This window comes from Hyperolius riggenbachi, chromosome 2 (assembly GCF_040937935.1).
Source record: "Hyperolius riggenbachi isolate aHypRig1 chromosome 2, aHypRig1.pri, whole genome shotgun sequence".
Classification (NCBI taxonomy): Eukaryota; Metazoa; Chordata; class Amphibia; order Anura; family Hyperoliidae; genus Hyperolius; species Hyperolius riggenbachi.
In genome coordinates this window covers 108,125,091-108,145,723 of record NC_090647.1, presented here as the reverse complement: position 1 = coordinate 108,145,723, position 20,633 = coordinate 108,125,091, and the positions used below count along the sequence as shown (strand labels likewise).

The 20,633-nt window shown below is 46.1% G+C and overlaps 1 protein-coding gene across 1 annotated transcript; it reads left to right on the top strand.

Moving 5' to 3' along the window:
- The first annotated feature begins 801 nt into the window (after positions 1-801).
- On the top strand, positions 802-18,096 carry LOC137544020 (indolethylamine N-methyltransferase-like). Its single transcript, XM_068265087.1, has 3 exons — positions 802-1,018; positions 6,860-7,067; positions 17,643-18,096. The coding sequence occupies exons 1-3, from the start codon at positions 862-864 to the stop codon at positions 18,067-18,069; spliced, it is 792 nt and encodes a 263-aa protein (XP_068121188.1). The 5' UTR covers positions 802-861; the 3' UTR covers positions 18,070-18,096.
- The last annotated feature ends 2,537 nt before the right edge of the window (positions 18,097-20,633 follow it).

Sequence of the window (20,633 nt, the reverse complement as noted above, 5' to 3'; positions counted from 1 at the left end):
TTTATTTTCAACCCCACACCCCCACCCCACACACACACACACACACACACACAACTTCTTTAAACAGATGCTGATGATGTGCAGATACTACCCATGACAAGTAGATTATAGCAATCACAGGCAAGGAATACTAGTAATGGGTAGTTAGTGATGGTTAAATTCTAGTGGCAGGCATGTCGTGTTGATTAGATTTTATTGGCAAACTGATAGTGAATGGTCTATTTTAGTGGCAGGCAGATAGTGATCAGTAGAGATGCAGGCGAACAGCTCGCGAGCTGCGAATAGCCGGCCCTGTACTACTTCCGGGTCACCATGTCCCGGAGTAGTATGCATGCCCGTGTCTCTGCACACGTCCTTTAGTACGCATGCCCTGGCCCAGCGGTGCATGTCATTGCAATCAGGGACGTGCACCGCTGGACCAGGGCATGCGTACTAAAGGACGCGTGCAGAGACACGGGCATGCATACTGCTGCAGGACATTGTGACCTGGAAGTAGTACGGGGCCAGACTGCCCATAGAGATTCGCTGTCAATCTATTCACCAGCATCTCTAGTAATCAGTAGATTGTAACTTCAGGCAGGTAATGAATAGTCTCCCAGTTCAGAGGTTGGAGAAGTGCTTAGGACAGGCAACAGAGCCATGTGTGGGGAATCCTCAGTGCCTGCTCAGCATGGGAAATGTAAACTGCAGATACATACTGCTTATTTGTCAAACATCACACATGTTGACAAAGACAGCATGACTCTGACGTAATATTACAATGTTTAGATGATGTATTTTCCTGGGAACAGATAAAACATTGAAGATCACTGGAAGAGGAGTGATACCAGCACAGCAGACAGAAGATCTTCCATACTGACAATGAGTACCGAATCTACCAGTGATAAGAAGAGTTACCATGATAAAGCCTTAAAGCCAAAGGACTTTGTCGAGACTCATTTTTCTCATGGGCAGGTGCCTATGATTGAAGAGTGTGTGGTTTTCCCTGTGAGGGAACTGCACAGGATGGCTTCAAAAGGTATGCAGAAAGCAGGCATTGACGGTGGTGGTGTTGGGGGGTATCCAGGGGTCGAGTGGAGCGTGGACGCGGGTGAACGGCGTCCACTTACTATTTCCAGAGAGTGGACGCTGTTCACTCTGCCATGTTCGGAGGGGACTTAGGGGAGCAGCGCAGTGGAAGGAGAGCTGTGAGCAGCGGTGGAGAAGGGGGGCCATCTCCCCCCCCCCCCTTCCCTCACCTTAGGTGCTCTCCTTCCCTCGCTCTCCCCTCCTAAAGTAATGTGCGGGAAGCCGGCAAGGGCGGTACTTACCTCTCCTCGTTCCGGCGCCGGATCTGCGTGCCGCTGCTCTGGCCTGGTCCAGACCAGACTTGCGGCACGCAGATCCGGTGTTCCGACGACGAGGAGAGGTAAGTCCCGCCCGTTGCCGGCTGCCCGCACGTTACTTCAGGAGGGGAGAGCGAGGGAAGGAGAGCCCCTAAGGTGAGGGATGGGGGGGAGATGGCCCCCCTTCTCCACCGCTGCTCCCAGCTCTCCTTCCACTGCGCTGCTCCCCTCCTGCTGGGGGACACCTGACTACCTATTCTGGGGACATATACCCCCTGACTACATATACTGGGACATATACCCCTGGCTACATATACCCCTGGCTACATATACTTTGCACATATACCCCTGGCTACATATATACTGGGCACATATACCCCCTGACTGCATATACTGGGCACATATACCCCTGGCTACATATACTTTGCACATATACCCCTGGCTACATATATACTGGGCACATATACCCCCTGACTGCATATACTGGGCACATATACCCCCAGACTACATATACTGGGCACATATACCCCCTGGCTACATATACTTTGCACATATACCCCTGGCTACATATATACTGGGCACATATACCCCCTGACTACATATACTGGGCATGTATACCCCTGGCTACATATACTGGGCATGTATACCCCTGGCTACATATACTGGGCACATATACCCCTGGCTACATATACTGGGCCCATATACCCCTGGCTACATATACTGGGCACATATACCCCTGGCTACATATACCCCTGGCTACATATACTGGGCATGTATACCCCTGGCTACATATACTGGGCACGTATACTCCTGGCTACATATACTGGGGATATATACCCCTGGCTACATATACTAGGCACATATTCCTCTGGCTACATATACTGGGGACTACTATACTCATGGCTACTTATACTGGGGACACCTATAGACCTGGCTACCTATGCTGGGGGTACCTATTTTGGGGGAACTGCTGTCAGATTATCTGCATTCTTGTGGAACCGCTGTTATATATTTTGGGGAACAGCTGCCAGATTATGTGTATGTTTGGGGAATGGCTGCTGCCAGATTACGCGTATTTTGGGGAACTGCTGCCAGATTGTGTATGTTTTGGGGACCACTGCTGCCAGATTATATGTATTTTGGGTGTTACGTGTATTTTGGGTGATCCGCTGCCAGGTTTCGCGTATTTTGGGGAACTGCTTCCAAATTATGGGTATGTTGGGGGAACTGCTGCTGCCACATTATCTATTTTGGGTGAACTACTTCCATATTATCTGTATTTTGGAGGAACTTCTACCAGATTATGTGTCTTTTTAGTGAAATGCTGTCAGATTACATCTATTTTGGGGGGATACACTACAGCAGAGCTCAAACTTCCCCGGCAGACCTTTTACATCACTGCTAAGGTCATGTATATTTGGCCCCACCCATGACCACGCCCATTTTTGGCACGCCGGTTTTCCAGGTGAGTCCACTCACCCCTTTTCCCAGGACTAGACCACTGGGGGTATCATTACTTACTTGGTCATTATTATTATTATTTTGTATTTTTATATAGCGCCAACATCTTCCACAGCGCTGTACAGAGTATATATAGTCTTGTCACTAACTGTCCCTCGGAGGAGCTCACAATCTAGTGGTTATATGTTATATGTAGAGTGGTACATACAACGCCACTCTGTTACCATCACATGTATGCTCGGTATCTTAAATGATATGTTGGTTTTGTGCTATCTAATGACATTTGGACCTTAAAGGACAGTTCCGAGCAGCAAAAAAAAAAAGCTTTACTCACTTGGGGCTTCATCCAGCCCTTTGATGTGTAAAAAGGTCCCACCCCACGGTTCCACTGTCAGCCAGGACTTCCATTCTCCCCTCTGGTAGATCATGATCTGTGGCTAGGTGGGGACCTTCTGCGCATGGGCGAGCTTGCCTTGCATCTTTGAACTGCACAAGCAAAGAGCGTTGCCGGCGCCAGGAGCGCAATGATGAGAGATGCACGGCACACCCGCACATGCGCAGAAGATCCTGGCCTGGCCGCAGGTCATGATCTACCGTCGGGGATAACGGGAGCCCTGACTAACAGTGGAACCGTGGCGTGGGAACTTACACACTTGTTAGTAAAACAATTTTTTTACTTTTTTTTTTTTTTTTTACTGCTTGGACCTGTAAAGTATGTCTAGTTAGAAGTTGCTCCATCTAACTATAGCAGTAGAGTATTGTACTGTGTTAGCCATTCTATCTAATACACACACACAATATACTGTATACCGTGCTTCCCCTAATATAAGTCCAACCTTGAAAATAAGCCTTAGCTGCTATTTCAAGCATGCTTGAAATATAAGCCTTTCACAGAAAATAAGCCCCAGCGATGTAGTGCCAATCAAGCACCAGTCCTGTCATACCGCCAAACAGCAAGGTTATCAGCTATCTAAAGTAAACTACAGTAGTACAGTAGGATTTTTTCAGGAATCCCATGGTCTAATTGACATCTACAGTCAGGTGCGAAAGTTTGGGCAACCTTGTTAATCGTCATGATTTTCCTGTATAAATCGTTGGTTGTTACGATAAAAAATGTCAGTTAAATATATCATATAGGAGACACACAGTGATATTTAAGAAGTGAAATGAAGTTTATTGGATTTACAGAAATTGTGCAACAATTGTTTAATCAAAATTTGTCAGGTGCATAAATTTGGGCACCACAAAAAAGAAATGAAATCAATAAGTGGTGGGCCAAAATTTCGCAATAGCGAAATTTCGCATCGAAATTTGCTGTTTTCCATCGTAATCGTAATGTGAAATTTATGGGAGAATGTGTAATAAATTATGTGTGAACCGTAATTATGTATCGAAATTTCGCATAACTTCGTAATTTCCCGAAATTACGGTTAATTTCAAAATTAGTCATTTAGTATCTTTTGACGCGTATTTTGATTGATGTACGCTTACAAATTTCCGCATGCGGACATGGTATTGTATAGACACGCATGCGCTGTTTAATGCGTATGTTTATACGCATTATAAGAATGATTATACGCATTAATATACAGTGTATAGTATGCGCATTGGCAAGTTTAACGCGGATTTTCAGGCGTAAGTAACGCGTTATTACGTTACGCAATTTGGTTTACAAGCGTAGTACCATAGCCGTAATTACGTTATACCCGTAATTTCCTAAAATACTACGCGAAGTTTAATGCGAAGTTTTACGATGCGAAAAACTTCGCGAAATTTGCGAAACTAAGTTTTTGTCCATTACGAGCACCACTGAAATCAATATTTAGTAGATCCTCCTTTTGCAGAAATTACCTCTAAACGCTTCCTGTAGGTTCCAATGAGAGTCTGGATTCTGGTTGAAGGTATTTTGGACAATTCCTCTTTGCAAAACATCTCTAGTTCACTCAGGTTTGATGGCTTCTGAGCATGGACAGCTCTCTCTAACTCACACCTCAGATTTTTAATTATATTCAGGTCTGGGGACTGAGATGGCCATTCCAGAATGTTGTACTTGTTCCTCTGCATAAATTCCTTAGTGGATTTTGGGCAGTGTTTATGGTCATTGTCTTGTTGAACAATCCAGTCCTGGCGCAGCTTCATCTTTGTCACTGATTCCTGGAGATTGGTCTCCAGAATCTGCTGATACTGAGTTGAATCCATGCGTCCCTCAACTTTGACAAGATTCCCAGTCCCTGCACTGGCCCCACAGCCCCACAGCATGATGGAACCACCACCATATTTTACTGTAGGTAGCAGGTGTTTTTCTTGGAATGCTGTGTTGTTTTTCCTCCATGCATAACGCCCCTTGTTATGCCCAAATAACTCAATTTTTTTTTTCATCAGTCCACAGCACCTTATTCCAAAATGAAGCTGGCTTGTCCAAATGTGCTGTGGGCGGAGAAAAGGCTTCCTCTGCACCACTCTTGCAAATTTATGCACCTGCCTAATTTTATTTAAATCATTATTGCACACTTTCTGTAAATCCAATAAACTTCATTTCACTTCTCAAATAAAACTGTGTGTGTCTCCTATATGATATATTTAACTGACATTTTTTATTGTAACAACCAACGATTTATACAGGAAAATCCTGATGATTAACAAGGTTGCCCAAACTTTGGCATCCCACTGTATACTTATTATTTGCCTGTGACAGACAAGCCTCTTTCGATGTTTATTGCTGATAGCTGCAGAACACACATTCCCATACAGGAGCGAGAGATGAGGAGGAGGACTCAGGCAGCGACAGGCTGCAGGCATAGACATAACTGTGGGTAGCTTGCAGCGTCATCACCCCACCCCCATTGCCCCCTTACGTTCCTGACTGCCAGATCTGGCTGTCCGTGGGTGCCCACAGCTATTTGCAGCAAATTCTGAGACAGGGCAGCTGCGGATCGGGTTCGGCTCACTGCACAGCACACACTGCACACAGCACAGGACTATACTGCTCAGAGTCTGAGAATCCCCCTTGCTATTCAGGCACCCTAGGCCATGGCCTAGATTTGGCTTTGCTGAAACCCATCCCTGCTCAGGTACTCTGCTTTAAATTACCACTATCGCGAAAACATTTAAAATTTAAAATACATGTAAATACAACAAATAAGAAGTATGTTTCTTCCAGATTAAAATGAGCCATACATTACTTCTCTCCTATGTTGCTGTCACTTACAGTAAATAGTAGAATTATGACAGAACTGAAAGGTTTTGGACTAGTCCATCTCTTCATAGGGGATTCTCAGCATGGCCTTTATTCTTTATAAAGACACTACTTGAAAACTGTACACTGTCTTAGTAGTTGGATGGAGCAACTACCATTCATTAAAGAGAAACTCCTACCAAAAATTTAACTTTATCCCAATCAGTAGCTGATACCCCCTTTTACATGATAAATCTATTCCTTTTCACAAACAGACCATCAGGGGGCGCTGTATGACTGATATTGTGGTGAAACCCCCTCCCACAAAAAAACCCTCCCACAAGAAAAGTTTGAACTTTTGACAGTTTCCTGTCTGTGAACCTTGTTGCATTGAGGGAAATAGCTGTTTACAGCTGTTTCCAACTGCCAAAAGCCATGCAGCAGCTACATCACCTGCCAGCAGCAAAATGTTCACTGGAGTTCCTCTTTAAGTGCTTTTTAAAATAAAGAAAACCCCAAGAATACCCCATGAGGAGACGGGCTAGTACAAAACCTGTTGGTTCTGTCAGATTTCTACTACCTACTGTAAGTGACAGAAAGATGGGAGAAAAGTAATTTATGGCTCATTTTACGCTGGAAGAAATCAACTTCTTATTTGCATATCATCTTTATATGTATTTTAAATTTTGCAATTTTTGCGATAGTGGTCCTTTAACATGAATAAAAAGTACACAGATGTTATTAAGGAAGGCCTGATATCTATTCCATCTGTCATTCCTCCAAGACAGAACTGATAATGAAAGCACCTGATCGGTCTCTAAGCATCCCTGTGAGTAGACTTTACTGTTCCTCAGTCCTAGTTACTCAGCTCAGCTGCTCTAAATTATTTCCCTCATAGGGTTACTGAAGGGATCAAAGTTGCTTGACTTCAGCACCGGAGCAACAGTGTTTCAGTTATTACCACTTGCCAAAACATTCAAGGATATCTATGTGGTTGAAGTCTCAAAGGACCACATGGAACACTTTCAAGCGTGGCTGGATAAAAGTGAAAACGCTACTGACTGGTCACATGCCTCCAAACGTCTCTGCCAGTTAGATGGAAACAGGTATGTTGGTACAAACTCAACATTATGTACACTTTCTGTGACTTGTGCTCAAAGCAATTTATTAACCCAAAGTTGTGTGTATTAAAGTAAACCTGGGAAATCCGTAGCTTAAAAATGTAGGTACTTACCTCAAAGAAGGAAGCATTTGGATCCTCCAGACGCTTCTCCCATCGCTCTCTGTCCCTCTGTTCCAGCTCTGGGGCCCCCAAAGTCCCACGGAGCTCGCCTGCACAGCACAGGACAGATCGTATGAGCACAGGAGCATGGAGCTGCCGCTCGGGCTAGGCAGAAAAAGCAAGGTTCAAGCTGTCTGCGCCGGTACCGTGAGTTCTGACCGTCTTACGTTGGTCTCAGCACTGGAACAATGAGGAGAAGGGGAAAGTCTCTGGAGGCTTTCTTCTCTGGAGGTAAGTACCCAAATTTGGACTGTTTTTTAGAGTGCATTGTGGTTAGTTATTATGCTATAAAGAGAGAGTCCATAAAATGTAAAGCTATAGGCGTGATATACACCAGCGGTTCTGGATGCAAGTCAGGCTTCAGGTGCATAGAGAAAATATGCATATTCAGTAGCGGTGCCTTGTGGGTAACCACAGATGTTCACTTTAAGCTGAATTATCGCAAGTACCTTCTGTTTCAAGAAGGCAATTCACACCAAGCAAGACTTAAAGAGAGAATTATCGTGGGTGACTTTAAGATTTCTGTTGACATCAGGGACGGTTCTAGACTTCTTGCCGCCTGAGGCAAACTTGTGAGGATACGAAGAATTGTCAGTTACACTGCAAGAACTGAAGATCATATCAGATGCTGTGCACACTGCAGCTGCCACATACTTATCCGAAGAAAAAACAAACAAGTCCTGAAAGCTACCAACAATCAAAAGAAGCTTAGAGTATCATAGTCAACTAAAAACTAGACTTTCCACTTATCTGGACATGCCTGGCATTTCCACTAGTGTTAGGCGAACATCTGGATGTTCGGGTTCGGTGTGGTTCGGCCGAACATGCCCCTGATGTTCGGCATGTTCGAGCCGAACCCCGAACCCAACCCGAACATGTCCCTTTGGGGCCCCTATAGGGTCCCAGCATAAAGGGAGAGCATGCCCAGAGCGCGAGGGGGGGTCGGAAATGCCCCCCAGCCCTCCCCGCTAAGCTCTCCCTTTTGCCGGTTCCCTATAATGTTAAATTTAAGCCCCCCAAAAGTACCTGAGGAGGAGGGCAGGAAGCGGGCAGCCAGAGATGCTAGGCGCTAGTACCATCTGGTACTTCCGCCCTCTCTTGACGCACTTCCTGTTTACATTTGAAGTCGCATCAAGAGAGCGCAGAAGTACCGCGATGACGCAAACGAGGGTACGCGTCCCACGTACCCTCGTACGCGTCATCGCGGTACTTCTGCGCTCTCTTGATGCGACTTCAAATGTAAACAGGAAGTGCGTCAAGAGAGGGCGGAAGTACCAGATGGTACTAGCGCCTAGCATCTCCGGCTGCCCGCTTCCTGCCCTCCTCCTCAGGTACTTTTGGGGGGCTTAAAATTAACATTATAGGGAACCGGCAAAAGGGAGAGCTTAGAGGGGAGGGGTGGGGGGCATTTCCGACCCCCCCCCCCCCCCCCCGCGCGCTCGGGGCATGCTCTCCTTTTATGCTGGGACCCTATAGGGGGCTATGTTCGGCCGGACACGGCTGTGTTCGGCCGAACAAAGAAGGCCTGTTCGGGTTCGGGCAGCGTGCCCGAACACCCTCCCGAATACCATGAGGTGTTCGGGGGGTGCCGAACCGAACCCGAACAGGCCAAAATCCGGGCGAACCCGAACAGTGGCGAACACTGTTCGCCCATCACTAATATCCACCTCAACCAGGCAATCACAATACAATATAGTTTGCACAATTTTGCCACAGAATATGAGCCATCAGATTGAAAACTACAGATTAAACGAGTTATACGGAAAAGGCAAGATTGTACAATCGGGATCTCATGATATATCGGCAGTTGTACACAGGCTTCTCCCCCTCAGCTGTTGCCCCTAGAGGAGCTGGGCCAGGTGACGTCATGGACAGTGTCTCGGGTGCTCTGGGCAGGATCGGCGGGCAGCATCTGCTGTCTGGCAGGTGGACCGGGGCTTAGCGTCATGTTGTGGGCATTCTCCCCCCGTCCTCACCTGACCATGAAGTCACTGAAGCCTGGGCTGGTAAGCATTGGGCTGAGCGGAGTGACTCCAGGCATCCGACGCGGTTTAATAGGAGTGTGGGCGGAGCCAGGCACCTTCTCTCACTTTACCACGCATTTGAGAACGGCTGTGTTCTAAGGCGGCAGCACAGTCACATAACACTGTGATGCGCGAGGAGGCAGTGGTCGCTTCTCCGTCTCTTCTTTTTTCCCTGCGTTACAGTTTACACCTGGTAGAAGCCAATCACTTGTCTCTCTCAGATTGCCAGTATGACTGCCCAGAGACAGGCACATCGAGGAGCCAATGCGGGAGCTCTGAGGAGGGTATTGCAGCGTACAGGAGGCGATAATTAGACAAGCTTCATGCCTGGGGCTCCCATTGGCAGAGGGTGGGTTGCCGGAACTTTTGATGACAGACTCCTCATTGAATAACGTCACCTGCTTATTGCAGAAGACTTGAATCCTGGCTAGGCTCAGTACCTATTCAGTAAGGAGTTCAAGGCAAGACCCCCTAACAGTGCAGGGTGGAATCCACTGGCTGCAGCTCTAGAGCGCTTTGAGTCTGCCAAGAGAAAAGCGCTATACAAATGTTCGTATTATTATTATTAAGACTTACATGAGGTAACGGTAGTTAATACAAGCGGGCGAGAGTATGATTGATACGTCTGCTGCGAATCAGGGCGGTGCGGTGCTAGGTGGCCAGTGGCATGCTTCATTAACTGTTTCAGCCTGGCACCGTCCCCATACCTCCGCCACCTTAGGAATCTGCATCACCCTGCGTCATGGGCAGGACAGCCCTGGTTGACATCAATAATTTTGTTGCCACCAAACTTCTCCCACTCACCTCCTCCTATGGTTTGTCTAAGTGGTCCACTGCCCTAACTCACACTGATGGCCATATTCACTCGTCTCTGTTCTATTACTGATTTTACTAATGCTCTGCCTCTCTGACCCCAATGTATTAGATGTCTCGATCTCCTCCTCTTTCCCTCCTACTCTGGCCTCACACTCACATTTAAGCAGAAACTATCACAACCTAGGCATGTACTGTAATCTGAAAGACAGTAATACCTCAGCGCACCAACGGACAATAAAGATGGCTTTTCTTACAAGTATGCCGCCGCTCCAACGAGCCAGGCCAGCCAATGGAATATGTGAAAGGAGCAATACAGTACCTCTTCCGGCCGTGCGGGTGGTTGTTAGTACCTCTCTCTATGCAAACAAAATCTTGCTGTAATCCCGATATCCAGGAGCGCGATGCCGCTCAGCTCCTCTCAGAAAACAATTGCTCCTCCTCTCAGAAAACAATTAACCCCTCCTGTATGAGCAGGGGAAAGGGAGGGGAACGTCACACTAAACACTGAATAAGATAAGCAACAGCTTAACAGTAAAATAGCTAAAAACAACTAAAAATAAATAAAAATAAAAATAAAAATAAAAAGGAACTAAAATTATACAATTGCAAGGATTATCTCCAAAATGTATTCATCTCTAATGAAACAATTAAGGTCAATGTTGGCATTTAATCCATTTGGTGCTAAAGTCTGTAGCTGAAAGATTCAGCAAGTTTCCAATTGGGACAGAGTTTTTATCACATTGCCACCACGCCAATGTGGCGTGATGGTGTCGATAGCATAACATCTAATCCCAGTGGGATCGCGATTGTGGTGTTTCAAGAAGTGTTCCGGCACACTATGTTTTTTCTTTTCAGGGTGCATGATATTGTACACATGTTTCGAGCACCTTTTCTTCGCCCGCCTGCCAGTTCTTCCCACGTATTGCTTGCCACACGGGCACTCCAATACGTATATGACATTAATTGTGTTACAAGTGATAAATTGATCTATTTTAAAACTTCTCCCATTAGCTGTGGAGGTGAAGGTAGTCACCTTCTGCCCCCCAAATTCGCAAATCCGTGAAATAAGACCCCCCATGTTTCCATTTTTAAAGGGATTTTTTCCATGTAAAAAGCCGAAGATTTGTAAGATTTGCGAAGAAAAGGTGCTCGGAACATGTGTACAACATCATGCACCCTGAAAAGAAAAAACATAGTGTGCCGGAACACTTCTTGAAACACCACAATCGCGATCCCACTGGGATTAGATGTTATGCTATCGACACCATCACGCCACATTGGCGTGGTGGCAATGTGATAAAAACTCTGTCCCAATTGGAAACTCGCTGGATCTTTCAGCTACAGACTTTAGCACCAAATGGATTAAATGCCAACATTGACCTTAATTGTTTCATTAGAGATGAATACATTTTGGAGATAATCCTTGCAATTGTATAATTTTAGTTCCTTTTTATTTTTATTTTTATTTATTTTTAGTTGTTTTTAGCTATTTTACTGTTAAGCTGTTGCTTATCTTATTCAGTGTTTAGTGTGACGTTTCCCTCCCTTTCCCCTGCTCATACAGGAGGGGTTAATTGTTTTCTGAGAGGAGGAGCAATTGTTTTCTGAGAGGAGGAGTTTCATGTATTTAACCTGCTCAAGTTGATTGTAGCCCCACCCCCTGACGAAGGCATTACGCCGAAACTCGAGTCGGGAAGTGAGGCTGCAGATTGTTATGTGCAAATAAACAAGCTTTCATCCAGTAAGTGGAAGCCCCCTGCGTGGCTCCTTTAAGCGCACATTGTACACTATTGTCTGCTCATATTGTCCCCCAGCCAGGAAGCGCCGCTGCTGCCTTCACTGCTATTGGGACGGAGCCACTGTTGGAACTCAAGGAAGCCAGCTACAGGAAGTTCGGGTATCAGCTGACCAGGGGATCACATGGTCAGACTCCATCCACGTAGAGCTGAGCGGCATCGCGCTCCTGGATATCGGGATTACAGCAAGATTTTGTTTGCATAGAGAGAGGTACTAACAACCACCCGCACGGCCGGAAGAGGTACTGTATTGCTCCTTTCACATATTCCATTGGCTGGCCTGGCTCGTTGGAGCGGCGGCATACTTGTAAAAAAAGCCATCTTTATTGTCCGTTGGTGCGCTGAGGTATTACTGTCTTTCATCCTTCCACTTGGGGCTTGGGACTCGCCCCCACCTCTTAGCGGCACATCAGTCTCATATTTTTGCGCTGTGTCCTACTGCTACAATGTACTGTAATCTGTCTCTAATGTCTTGGCATCTGTCATCACATAGTCTTTCACTGACACAGATACAGCAGCAACATATTACCCCAGCACCATAACAGCAGTCATGTATAGAGATGGTCCGAACGGTTCGCCGGCGAACGGTTCCAGGCGAACTTCCGGGGGTTCGCGATCGCGAAGAACCGTGAACTTTACCGGAAGTTCGGTTCGCCCCCATAGTGCACCATTAGGGTCAACTTTGACCCTCTACATCACAGTCAGCAGGCACATTGTAGCCAGTCAGGTTACACTCTCTCCTGGAGCCACTCCTCCCCTTATAAAAGACAGGCATCGCCGGCCGTTTTACTCACTCGTGTGCCTGCAGTAAATAGAGAAGTGACAGCTGCTGCAGACTCTCCCATAAGGAAAGATTAGTTAGGCTCTTGTAGGCTTCTTAGCTTGCTCCTTGCTGATTATTATTGCTAAAATAGCACCCCACAACAGTTCTTTTGAGAGCTAATCTTGTTCTTGTGATCTATTTTATTTTCTGTGTGTCCCACTGACACTTGTGTTGCATAGACAGCCTTGATAATTCATACTGTGTGTGTGCCACTGCCAGGCCCAGCACATTCAGTGACTACCTGTGTGTGTGACAGGTGCACATTACCCATCACTGCATAGACCTACCTGTTGTTCACTGTGCACCCACCTATGTGAGCGCACGCAATGTCACTGTGCCTGTCCGCTACCTGTCTGTGTGTGACAGGTGCACATTGTAATACACATTACTGCATATACCTACCTACCTACCTGTTGTTCACAGTGCACCCAACTACCTACGTGAGTTGAGCGCACGCAGTGTCTCTGCGCCTGTCCACTACCTGTCTGTGTGTGACAGGTGCACATTGTAATACCCATTACTGCATATACCTACCTGTTGTGTTCAGTGCACCCACTTACCTACGTGAGTGCACGCAGTGTGATATACCACTCCGTGCATACCTGTTAACTGCACCTGTGTGACTGACTGCACATTGTATTAGTCAAGTCAGTGCATACCTTTCACTTCATCCCCCCAATATGGACAAAACAAAAGGCAGAAGCAGGCCACCTGGCAGGTCTGTTCGAGGTCGCGTTGTCGTGATTTCGAGCGGCCCTCGACCAAAGTACAGTGTTCAGAAGAAGGCACGTGCCATCAACCCCCAATATTGTCAGATCGTAGTTGACTATTTAACACAGAACACCTCATCTTTAGAGATGTCGCGAACCTCCGATTTTCGGTTCGCGAACCCTGTTCACGAACCACCTCGAAAGGTTCGGTTCGCGAAAAAGTTCGCGAACCGCAATAGACTTCAATGGGGAGGCGAACTTTGAAAAATAGAATAAATTCTAACGCCTAGAAAAATGATAGAAAACCTGTTTCAAAGGCTCTAATACCTGGATGCAGACATGATTGAGTGAAATACACATCAAATGTCCCAGGCTAACATCTAGGTTTCACACAGACCCCTATTTTAGGGCACCCTCCCTCCACCCTCCTCCCTCCTCCCTTCTACCCTTCTACCCTTCTACCTATTCCCTCCTCCCTGCTACCGGAGGGTCTCATCTGCCAGAGAATTATATTATTTCAAAAGCCAGTTTACATACCATAGCTGAGAATTGAACCCAGGTCTCACTGTGTGGTGGGCAAGTACCTTAACCGCTGTACCACAACAGTACTAACTGAAGCTGGCCTAGTATTTACCATTTATGCTCAATCCAAGAGAAAAATTAGACAAGATAGCAGCGTTAGGAAGACTTGCCTAAGGTCTCCTACTGAATAGGTGCTGGCTTACTGAACAGACAGAGACGAGATTCGAACTCTGGTCTCCTGTGTCAGAGGCAGAGCCCTTAACTATTACACCATGCAGAGGAGGGAGGAGGATGGAGAGAGGAGGGAGGAGGGTGGAGGGAGGAGGGTGGAGGGAGGAGAGTGGAGGGAGGAGGGTGGAGGGTGGAGGGAGGAGGTTGGAGGGAGGAGGGTGGAGGGAGGAGGGAGGAGCCCACAAGAGCCTAACTAAAATCTCCCAAGCAGGGTGTGTAGCAGCTGTCCCTTAACTAATTAGTGTAGGCAGACAAGTGAGTCAAATTGTATAAGGACCTTGCTTGGAGGAGGGAGGGGGGGCGGGTCTCCAGCATTGAGAGCAGTGTGTTTGGCTGACTGTGATGTAGAGGGTCAAAGTTTTGCTCCATAGAGCATTATGGGGCAAATCGAACTTCCGGGAAAGTTCGCGTTTGGTAAGCGAACGCGAACCACCGAAGTTCGCCTGGAACCGTTCGCCAGTGAACCGTTTGGGACATCTCTACTCATGTCTCTCTGCTTCCGCACGGAAGCGTGACATATCTTCCTCCTCCTTCTCTGATTCTGGCACCCCACTTAACACTCAGTTGGCCGCCACCACCAAAGTGGCATCACCCCAGTGCTCAGCGGTGTGGAATTTTTTTGTGTGTCTGCCTCAGATGAGAGCAATGCCATCTGTACTCTCTGCCACCGAAATTGAGCCGTGGAAAGACCAAGACCCGCATAAGAACAACTACCTTACGAAGGCACATGATTACAAAGCACAAACTGCAATGGGATGACCACCTGAGGAAAAGCAGGACACAAAAGCAAAGCCACACACCGCAGTGGAAGATAACAGGCCGCATTTTTTTCTCAAAAAAGGCGATACCTAAACTGTACCGTGATGTTGAAAGGCAAGTGGTGACATCTCTGGCACACAGCGTTGGGTCAAGGGTCCATCTGACCATGGATGCCTGGTCTGCAAAGCACGCTCTAGCCTGCCCGAAGACTAAGTCAGTCCCCACACACAGCATCTCTGCCTGCACGCCATGTGACTGCCTGCCCCAAGATTAAGTCAGTCCCCACACAGCATCTCTGCCTGCCCGCAGGTTGACTGCCTTCTCTGCCACCACCAACAGGGTCCAGGACTTTAGGCGGATTCCTGAATTTGCAACGGCCACTATAATATTTTTTCTGGGTCGTGTACATGCCTGCCTAATTTTTCTGTCTGCACTGCAGCTGCAACATTGAAATAAAAGGCATGTACATGTGCCCATTCCCCTTCATGATCATTACCTTGCTGCGGTGAAGGGGCTTGCGTATCACAATGAAGCAATGACCGATGGCTATATGAGTGTGTCAGGTGGGGGGGGGGGCAAACCCACGACAATAACGCTGTTGCTTCATTGTGGACAGACCAAATTTGATCAGTTGGACAGTCACTGTTCTGTCATTCAGCTACCTCAGCCCAGCGACCATATGGGCTTAAAAAACCACCACGGCCTGCACTCTCGTCATGGTGCGCACCAGTCCAGCACGGCCGTCAGAACACAAACAGCTGTTTGCGGTGCGTTACACAGTGAGTTTGGTGTGTCAGTGTGAAGCAGTACTCTAATTACACTCCCTGATTGATGTATACACATGCAAGATGTTTTAAAGCACATTAGGACTGCAATTTAGCATTTAATGTGATTTCTGCCCTTAAAACGCTGCTTTGCGTCCAATCTAGATTTTTCCCTGGGACTTTTGGCGTTTACCCCACTCCGCTATGCCCCCCTCCAGGTATTAGACCCCTTGAAACATCTTTTCCATCACTTTTGTGGCCAGCAGAAGTGCTTCTATTTTTCAAAGTTCGCCTCCCCATTGAAGTCTATTGCGGTTATTGGAAGTTTGCGCGAACCAAACTTTTGGCAGAAGTTTGCAAACCCGGTTTGTGAACCGAAAATCAGAGGTTCGGGCCATCTCTAGTCATGTATACCAATGCCCGCCCTCATCTTGCTAGTCACCAACCCTGGCTGACCTAGGCTGTTAAACTACTAAAAACGGTGCACTAGAGTAACAGAATGGTGTTGGAGAAAAAGCAACCCTAATGAGAACTTTATTTCACACAAAAAAAAAAATCTAGATAACTTTAGAAATGCACTCTCTTCTGCAGAACAGTTGTGTTTTATTTACCTCATATACTCACTCTTCCACAATCCAAAGTGCTTGTTTATGACTTCTTTCTCCATTCTCCTTCCCCCTTTCCCTTCTTATCAGCTGAAGAATTTGCAACATACTTCACTGATAAAATTGAGAAAATCATGGAACTGTTTTTTTGTATGCAGCCCTCAAATTCCATCTGCACCACTCTCCTTGACTTCTCTCCACTCTCTGAACATTCTCTCGCCTCTCTAATCTCCAAATTACATCTAACCACCTGTTCTTTGGATCTCATATTATTCCATAACTGTCTTCATCCCTGTAGTAACATCAATATTTAACCTGCCACGAAAATTGCTACATATGTTAAGGAGAATAGTGGGTACAAGCCAAAAAATGTTTTTTGTTTTTTTTTAAGACCTTGTAGTTTTTGAGAAAATCCATTTTTTCAAATGCAAAGGAAAAATTTTTTTTAAACTGTCATTTTTCTGAGTTTAAAAACCATTTTTATTTGCATACATAAGTAGCAGCTTTGGTGTCAGTAGCATGTATGGGGACTTCGCTATTCACTGCTAAAGTCAGCACAAAATTATGCAAAAATTTACACGAAATTACAAATGATTATATGAAATCGAATGAATTTACCAATCGTAAATGTTACAAAAATGTGCAGGAAATTTTGTGTTATCATAATTAGCTGATTACAATCATCACTAATTGGCTTACCACTCTCATAGTAATCAGCCAGCCAAAGTAGCAAATATAACTAAATTGGTCATTTCAAGTGTTTATTGCACAAAAAGTAGGGTCATCCAGACAACCCATTTCTCAGGTATTTCCTGCTTTATCAGGTCAATGCAAACCACCAAAAAGTGCAAGAACTTTGACTGAATGAAGTAGACTTGAGCGCCTATTGCAGTGTTTCTCAAACCTGTCCTCATGACTCCTCAACGGTGCATGTTTTGGAGGCAACCTCCCCTATGCACAGGTGGGGTAATTCGTGTCTCAGCTAGTTGGATTCCATGTAGCTGAGACACTAATTACTCCACCTGTGCATAGGTGAGGTTGCCTGCAAAACATGCACCGTTGGGGAGTCACGTGGACAGGTTTGAGAAACACTGGTCTACTGCATACCATATTGTAACTATTTTAATCTTCACAGAGCTGGAGCTACATTTCACTAAGTTAAGGTTATCTGACCAGGGTAAGGTTATTCCCTCAAAAATTGCAAACAATGCCAAGTGCAGTCTTTTGTTATTACTCATACCCCCATCTAGGAGCACAACGGAATCTAAATAAGGAAGAATCTCAAGATACTTCTGTCCTATAGTCAATGCATAGCTATAAATTAATTCATTTATTTTATTGTATTCCAGGGAAGATTGGAAGGAGAAGGAGGAGGATTTGAGAAAAGCGGTTCGAGGGGTCGTCACATGGGAGAACTACAAAACAACCCCTTTAGATCCTAAAGTGATACCAGAGGTTGATTGCGTGCTCAGTGTCTATATGTTAAATACTGCCAGTGAGACAAAGGAAGAATTCCAGAGCATCCTGAAAAATCTTGTTTCCCGACTGAAGGTTCATGGTCAGCTAGTCCTGTTTACAGTGATTGACATGTCCTTCTACAAGGTAAATGAGCACCGCTTTTCCATCATGCCCTTGGATGAGAAAACGGTGCAAGAGTCAGTGATTAATGCAGGGATGGTAATAAAACAGTCAGGCTTGATGAAAGCTGCAGAACCCAATGACTTAGTTGACTACAGTGGTGTGTATTATATCCTGGCTGATAAAGTCTCAGAGTAAGACTCTTAAAGTGATCCTTAAGTCTAACATAAAAAATGAGATTTACTCACCTGGGGCTTCCCTCAGCCCCCTGCAGCCGATCGGTGCCCTCGCAGCTCCGCTCCGATGCTCCAGGACACGCCGGCGAACACTTCCAGGAGGCCGCAATAGCAGCATAGGGGGGCGATATTATGACTGGGAACGCGAAGAATCACTTGCGTTCCCATGCCTGTCGACCGGTGACAGCCAAACCAGAAGTGTTTGCCGGCGTGTCCTGGAGCATCGGAGCGGGGTTGCGAGGGCACCGATCGGCTGCAGGGGCCTGAGGGAAGCCCCAGGTGAGTAAATCTCATTTTTTATGTTAGACTATAGGATCACTTTAAGGTGGCAAATATTTTTCTTTCTGCTGCTTATTACTAGGAAGGGGTTAAGACCTCTATTGGGTTCTTGACTGATGTGCCTTAACCCAATGTGGAGATTTCATCTTACTTCCTTTTTAGTGACACATTTCAACAGGAAAGGGAGTGGGTGTTATTCTCTCCCAAAGAAGTTGGTTTCTGCCTCTTTTTTAAATGACGAGTAGTTTTCTGATATGCTATAGAAGCTATGCAGGGATGGTGGTAAGATAGCCATTGCTAAGCCTTTAATTAAAGCAGTCTTGATACCCATTACTACCACCACCCCTTTTGCAGCATGTACAAAACTTCTTTGTGGGTTTTTCCAAGTTCATGGAGGGGTTCTAGTCCCCCCAGTTACACATGGTGATCTTTAAGGAGACCTAAAATGACAGGTGAAACATGATTACAGTGAGGAGCTGATTCAAGTGGCTACATAACCAGTACATTGGGTGATTGTTATTCTTTGATAAAAGAAAAAAAAAAACCTTTTATGTGATCTATATTGTTAGCTGTTGAATCCTGCTAATAATTTCATGTTCCAAGATTTTTATTATCTCTGTAATCACCAAACATTTGTACTGGGACTTTGTTCAGATTTGCCAAGCTTTAGTAAACCCTAGCAATAAATCATTTTTTGAAAAATGTCTCCTGTGTCTCACTCTATTGCTGTGTGCCTTATTATGATACTAAATTGGTTATGATGTACTAGTCACTTTCGGGTGTAATCTTTACATTTTCTTCCCCCCTCTTCCTTTGGTCTCTTTTCCTGTCACGTTCTCCTCCATCCACACCTCGCTCTACCTCATCCTCTTCCATCCTCACTGGTCTTCTCTCTCCATCTTATTCACATCTCCTCTCTTCAACTCTCTACACTCGTCTTACATCTTATAGCAGTTAAACACCACAGTTTATGTTTGTGTAAATAGTTCCCACACCAAGGACATGCTGTTGGACAATGCAGTACAGTGTGCATCCTGCAAAATGTATGTATTCATTGATGCCTACTGTTCCCCTGGGTGTGAGTGTGTTGCTCAATTAGAGGTTGAAATCAGAGAGCTATGTGAGCAGCTTGCAACATTGAGAAGCAATGACAACATGGAAAAGAGAAAACTGAAACCAGTACAGGTGCGAAGGGTGGAGTACAGTTGGAGCAAAGAAAAGGGGTTTTTGCTAGTTGGGTCACAATTGGAAGGGCTAGGGGCAAAAGTGCAAGGAGGCTAGTCCTGAGTGGTTTCTCCCTAATAAATATACTTGTATATGTTTTATATAATACACGTATAAATAGATGACTGATGATGAATGGTCTGAGTGTGGGCGCAATTCTAGGTGCTGGTCTTGGTGCTAGGCCTGGCCTAGTCAGCACTGGAGATGGCCCGAACCTCCGATTTTTGGTTCGCGATCCGCGAACGTGAACTTCCGCAAAAGTTCAGTTTGCGAGAACTTCCGCGAACCACAATAGACTTCAATGGGGGGGGGGCGAACTTTGAAAACTAGAAACACTTATGCTGGCCAAAAAAGTGATGGAAAAGATGTTTGAAGGGGTCTAACATCTGAGTTTTTGCATGGATGAGTGGGATAGATGCCAAAAGCCCCTGGGAAAAAATCTGGATTTGACGCAAAGCAGCGTTTTAAGGGAAGAAATCACATTAAATGCTAAATTGCAGGCCTAAAGTGCTTTAACCCTCCTGGCGGTTTATTAAAATCCGCCAGGGGGCAGCACAGCCGTTTTTTTTTTATTTATTTATATCATGTAGCGAGACAAGGTCTCGCTACATGATAGCCGCTGCTCAGCGGCATCCCCCCAGCCCCTGAAAGAACGGGATCTCCTGGAGGGCTTCCCCCCGTCGCCATGGCGACGGGCGGGATGACATCACCGACGTCCTCGACGCCATGACATCAAAGGGGACTCCGATCCACCCCTCAGCGCTGCCTGGCACTGATTGGCCAGGCAGCGCACGGGGCCTGGAGGGGAGGGGCGGCTGCGGCGTGACGGATATCGGCGGATCGGCGGGGAGCGGCGGCGATCGGATTGCACACGCAGCTAGCAAAATGCTAGCTGCGTGTAGCAAAAAAAAATTATGCAAATCGGCCCAGCGGGGCCTGAGCGGTGCCTTCCGGCGGCATAGCCCGAGCTCAGTTCGGGCTTACCGCCAGGAAGGTTAAAACATCATGCATGTGTATACATCG

Coding starts and splice junctions, on each gene's coding strand:
- LOC137544020 (XM_068265087.1), top strand. CDS start 862: ATGAGTACCGAATCTACCAGTGATAAGAAGAGTTACCATGATAAAGCC. Junction 1,019..6,859: donor GCACAGGATGGCTTCAAAAG/GTATGCAGAAAG, acceptor TTTCCCTCATAG/GGTTACTGAAGGGATCAAAG. Junction 7,068..17,642: donor TGCCAGTTAGATGGAAACAG/GTATGTTGGTAC, acceptor ATTGTATTCCAG/GGAAGATTGGAAGGAGAAGG.